At 44.0% G+C, this 5,509-nt stretch overlaps 1 protein-coding gene across 1 annotated transcript; it reads right to left on the bottom strand.

The window, feature by feature from the left end:
* Window positions 1-1,297: 1,297 nt before the first annotated feature.
* Window positions 1,298-5,023, bottom strand: LOC128382383 (uncharacterized protein K02A2.6-like). Its single transcript, XM_053342375.1, has one exon. The coding sequence runs from the start codon at window positions 5,021-5,023 to the stop codon at window positions 1,298-1,300; it is 3,726 nt and encodes a 1,241-aa protein (XP_053198350.1).
* Window positions 5,024-5,509: the final 486 nt, after the last annotated feature.

Raw genomic sequence — 5,509 nt, 5'->3', positions numbered from 1 at the left:
TTAGCTTACCTGTCCAGGAGAAAATTAGTAACTTCAGCGTCGTTCTCCACCTTTCAAACGAATCTCCTATACATACTCTTGTTTTATTTCTCGCCTTGTCCCGATGAATTTCGGAGTCGTGGCGAGGCTTTTTTGGTTTTATATCACACATTTTCTGCTCCTATCTGCAAGGCTGCGACTCAATGGCAACTGGCAATTGGCAACCTGGCTGCTGAAACACTACTGACTTGGTGATTGGTAGCTAGGTGGTGGGTGGCGTATCAGGCCAAAACACAGAATGACAACATAAACATGACTTGAGGGCTGCAACTGAGCTTTTCAAATGTGAATATTCTGGCTGGACTACTACTGTCAGTGATATCAGTGTTTGAAATGAACATGATTCCTTAATGTCTGGTGACATTTTAGGGCCATTTTATGATTACTTGGAATATATTTGTTACATACAGCTACTTTAAAACTCAAATAAAGATATTGTGATATCGTCGGATATCAATTAATAGAAGTGCAACATATACTTCGTTGAGCTGACTTTATTTGCAGGACCCATCACGGGATAGTACATGACCAACGTGTTAGTAGCGTCTTCTCTTGCATACACACAGACTGCCTAATCAGGAGATACTCTAGCCAGGTGCGCCCCCTATAGGTATTCAACTGCAACCGAACAATAGTCACTCTACAACATCCCTCCCCTCTTAAATTCAAACTACACCACAGTTTGTATGTAATCCAACACCACATAACTATAATAAATCACTGTATGCCTAAGCACAGCAACAAACATTCTCTTATGACTTTTCTTCTAATCCTGTAAGAGAATAAAATACAGCATGTCCCAACAATATGCATGTATAAATCAGATAACAAATATATCCTGTTTTTTTTTTTTTTATCTTCTCAGCCCAAAATATGACAATTGTGTGTTTAACATTACTACTGTAATCAACTTAAAGAAAACACAATCTTGTCTCTGCATCTTAAACATGCCTTTTCACTTAACAACAAAGTCTTTGAAATGAGCTGGTGGTCTCTTGTGTCTTTGAGATCTGAACAGCTCCTTAGTGGGCGAACCACCAGGTGTACTGTCCTCCTTGTTTTGCTTCACAGTAAGGGAAGCTTTGTCATCCACTGGTGTAGTGTTTATGTCCTCTGGTCCTATGTTGGTTACTGTTGGAGGTACCACATGCTCCTCAGGTGTCATATCCGGTATCAGAATTGGCAGATCTTGCTCCTGTCTGCTGAACAGTTGATCCACGTGTCTCCTGACAACTTTACCATTTCCCAGCAGCACTGTTTAAGACACTGGTCCCGTGATCTCCTGTATCAGTCCTGGTATCCATTTAGGTCCACATCCATAGTTTTTGGTATAGATAGAGTCTCCTGTTGCAAAGTTGCGCTCTTTTGCGTGTTTGTCATGGTGGGTTTTTTGGCTTGCTTGTTTTGACTCCACCTTTTTTTTTAAGTCAGGATGTATGAGATCCAATGTACACCTCAACTTCCGACTCATCATCATCTCAGCAGGTGAAAGTCCAGTAGTTGACTGTGGAGTTATGCGATAGCTAAACAGAGCCCTATTTAACCTTGTCTCCAGTGTATCACCGCTGCTCTTTTTCATGAGTTCTTTAAAAGTCTGTACAGCCCTTTCTGCTAAGCCGTTAGATGAAGGGTGGTACGGTGCTGATGTGACATGTGTGATTCCATTCCGTGTCATGAACTCTTTGGTTTGTTCACTGACAAAACACTGTGCATTGTCAGACACAATCATTTCTGGAATACCATGTGTGCTGAAACTGTTTCTCAAGCAATTTAGTGTGTTTGCTGATGTAGCTGATGCTACTGGATACACATCTAACCACTTTGAGTGCGCATCCACAATGACTAAGAACATTTTATCCATAAAGGGACCTGCATAATCTATGTGGAGCCTCCTCCACGGCTTCTCAGGCCACTCCCAGGGGTGGAGTGGTGCACAAGCAGGTGCCTTTCTGTGTTCTTGGCATGTGGAGCATAACTTTACCTTATTCTCTATGTCATTGTCCATGTGTGGCCACCACATGTAACTTCGTGCCAGGCCTTTCATGCGGCTCATTCCCGGGTGTGACTGGTGTAACTGTTCCAACATAGGAGCTCGTCCCCTCTCCGGTATCACTATGCGGGCTCCCCACAACACACAGCCATCTTGTACACTCAGCTCATGTTGTCTTTGTCGATAATGTACAAAGTCTCTGTCCTGATTCTTTGGCCATCCTCTCAGTACATACTCACGTACTCGTGAGAGTATAGGATCCTTATCTGTCCATTTTTTTAGTTGCTCTGAAGTCATCAGTGGTGGATGCTCCTGATCCAACATTAACACATGTTCCTCTGGTGCTGGAACACTTGGTGTATCAGGTAGTGGGAGACGGCTAAGAGCGTCAGCGTTACCATTATTTTTACCTGCTCTATACATGATAACATACTCATATGCTCTTAACAGCACAGCCCATCTCATTATCCTCTGGGATGCCATCTGTGGCACCGCTTTCATCTCATGGAATAAGCCTAGCAAGGGCTTGTGATCTGTATAAATCACAAATTTCCTTCCATATAGATACTTGTGAAAGTACTGTACTCCAAAAATGACAGCTAGTCCCTCTTTATCGAGCTGGGAGTAATTCTTTTCTGCCGCTGAAAGTGTGCGTGATGCAAACCCTATAGGTTTCTCTGCTCCATCTGACATGCGGTGAGCCAGCACTGCTCCAACTCCATATGGAGAAGCGTCACAGCACAGTATCAGTTCTTTTTGTTCATCATAGTGCACTAACACACTGCTCGATTGCAAAAGCTCTTTTGACTGCTTGAAAGCTTTATTTTGCTCGAGTCCCCAAGACCACAGTTCATCCTTCCTCAACAGTTTGTGCATAGGTGCCAGTAATGTTGACAGATTTGGCAGGAATTTATTGTAGAAGTTCAACAGTCCCAAATAAGCTTTTAGCTCCGTTACTGATGTAGGAGTGGGAGCTTCCTGAACTGCTTTCACTTTTGCTGGCAATGGATGCAACCCTGTCTTGTCCACTCGATGTCCTAAGAATGTCACTTCTTTCTCCATAAACTCACACTTGCTCCTTTTTAAGCGAAGTCCTGCATCCTCCAGTCGCTGTAGTACTTGATCCAGTGTTTGCAGGTGATCTTTACTATCTTTTCCTGTCAGAATGATGTCGTCCAAATACACTGCCACATTTGCCAATCCCTGCAGCACACCCTCCATAGTACGCTGAAAGATGGCTGGACTGGAGCTCACCCCAAAAGGTAACCTTGTATATGTGAACAGTCCCTTATGTGTGTTCACTGTGACATATTTTCGTGATTCCTCATCCAGTACTATTTGCTGATATGCATGGCTCATGTCTAACTTGGTATATGTCTCTCCTCCAGTTAAACAGGCTATCATGTCCTCCATTCTTGGAATGGGGTACTGCTCAATAGGTGACACTTTGTTTACGGTGAGTTTATAGTCACCACAAATTCTCGCTCTGGCATCTGGTTTTAAGACTGGTACAATGGGTGCAGCCCATTCTGAGAACTTCACTGGCTCTATGATTTTCTCATGTAAGAGCCTCTCTATCTCTTGCTCGACTTTCTTTTTCATTGCAAAAGGTACTGACCTTGGCTTGTAGAAACAGGGTGTGGCATCACTAGCTACATGTATTTTTGCAGTGAAGCCTTTTAACATCCCTAGCTCTGCTTTGAACACTGCTTCATGCCTTGAAAGTACTTCCTGTAGATTGTTTTCTCTGTCCTCTATCTTGTGTACAGGTTGCCAGTCCACTTTGAGAGCTTTAAGCCAACCTCGTCCCAGTAGACTTGTCCCTGAACCTTTGACAACCACCACTGCTAACATCTTAGCAATGCCTTCGTGTTCAACTTTGACCTTTGTCGCTCCTAATACGGGCACTTTATGGCCACCGTATGTTCTCAGTTTTATCCTGCACTTGGCTAGTCTAGGTTTGTCACCCTCACTGAATAGTTTGTATAATGCTCCCTTCGACATAATGGTGTACCCACAGCCAGTATCTACCTCATAGGTTACATTTTTCCCGTTTACTTGTAATACTTTTTTTATGGGCTCTTCTCTGGGGATGATTATCTCTTCATTTATGTTGTACATGGTCAATGCCCTATCCTTAATGTGATATATAGTGGAAACATCCTCACTATCACTATCACTTCCTTCCTCTTGCATGAAATTAGCCCTTTTTCCTTGCCTGCCTTTATCCCCTTTAAAGTGCTTAGCCTTTTCCTTTCCCCCTATTGTCATCCTGCAGGCCCTCTTTATGTGTCCCACTTTACCACAACCGTGGCACTTTTCATTGGCAAACCTGCAGTCCTTAGCCAGATGGTTGTCACCTCCACATCTGTAGCACTTCTTCATGTCCTGCTGACGTTTTGAACGCGTGTCATTCACTTTGTTGACAGAGCCCGCCGCACGGCTCCATTTGCCCTGCTCCTTCATGCCATGTAAATCCACAATGTCTCTGTTTGCCGCCTCCATGGCCTGCGCAAACTTGAGGGCTTTGTCAAAAGTCAAACCATCCTCCGACAGCAGCCTCCGCTGAATCCTGTCGTCATTTATGCCGCACACAAGACGGTCTCTCAGCATCACCGTCAAAGATTCCCCATAGTTACAGTCCTGCGCTAGCTTCCTTAGCTCTGCCACATAGTCACCCACAGTCTCGTCAGACTTTCTGTTTCGTGTATTAAACTTCCATCGTTGCATAATTTCACTAGGTTTAGGGTGAAAATGATTTCTCAACAGCCTTACCAGGTCACTGTAAGACTTATCTCCGGGTTTGTCGGGGCTGAGCAGGTTTCTCATCAGTGCATATGTCTGCGCGCCTACTCCACTCAGCAGCACAGCTCGTTTCTTTTCTGCATTGTCGATGTCATTTGCCACGAAGAAATGGTCCAGAATCTCACAGTACTCTTCCCAAGTCTGTGACTTGCAATCAAAAGGTGACACCGACCCCACCGTGGCAGCCATGTTTTTTTCTTACAGAGAGCGCCCAGCTTTCTTCACGCCGTCGGCACAACGTCTGTAGTTCACGGTCGGACTGTTAGCACTAGCCTAGCTTCAGGTCACTTGCTAACTCAGCCAGCACCGCGCCCATAGTCTTAACTCGCCGTTTCACTTCAGGCTTTTATCCTCGTCGCCATATGTGATATCGTCGGATATCAATTAATAGAAGTGCAACATATACTTCGTTGAGCTGACTTTATTTGCAGGACCCATCACGGGATAGTACATGACCAACGTGTTAGTAGCGTCTTCTCTTGCATACACACAGACTGCCTAATCAGGAGATACTCTAGCCAGGTGCGCCCCCTATAGGTATTCAACTGCAACCGAACAATAGTCACTCTACAACAGATATTGTGGAAAAAATAAATAAAATAAAGTGCATATATAACCTGGCTATATAATAACCTGGCAAAGAGGTAACCAAGATAACAAATTAATAGTAAAAAA

This window comes from Scomber japonicus, chromosome 21 (genome assembly GCF_027409825.1).
Source record: "Scomber japonicus isolate fScoJap1 chromosome 21, fScoJap1.pri, whole genome shotgun sequence".
Lineage (NCBI taxonomy): Eukaryota > Metazoa > Chordata > Actinopteri > Scombriformes > Scombridae > Scomber > Scomber japonicus.
Note: the sequence above shows the minus strand (reverse complement) of the source record. Positions and strands in the feature narration are given on the sequence as shown.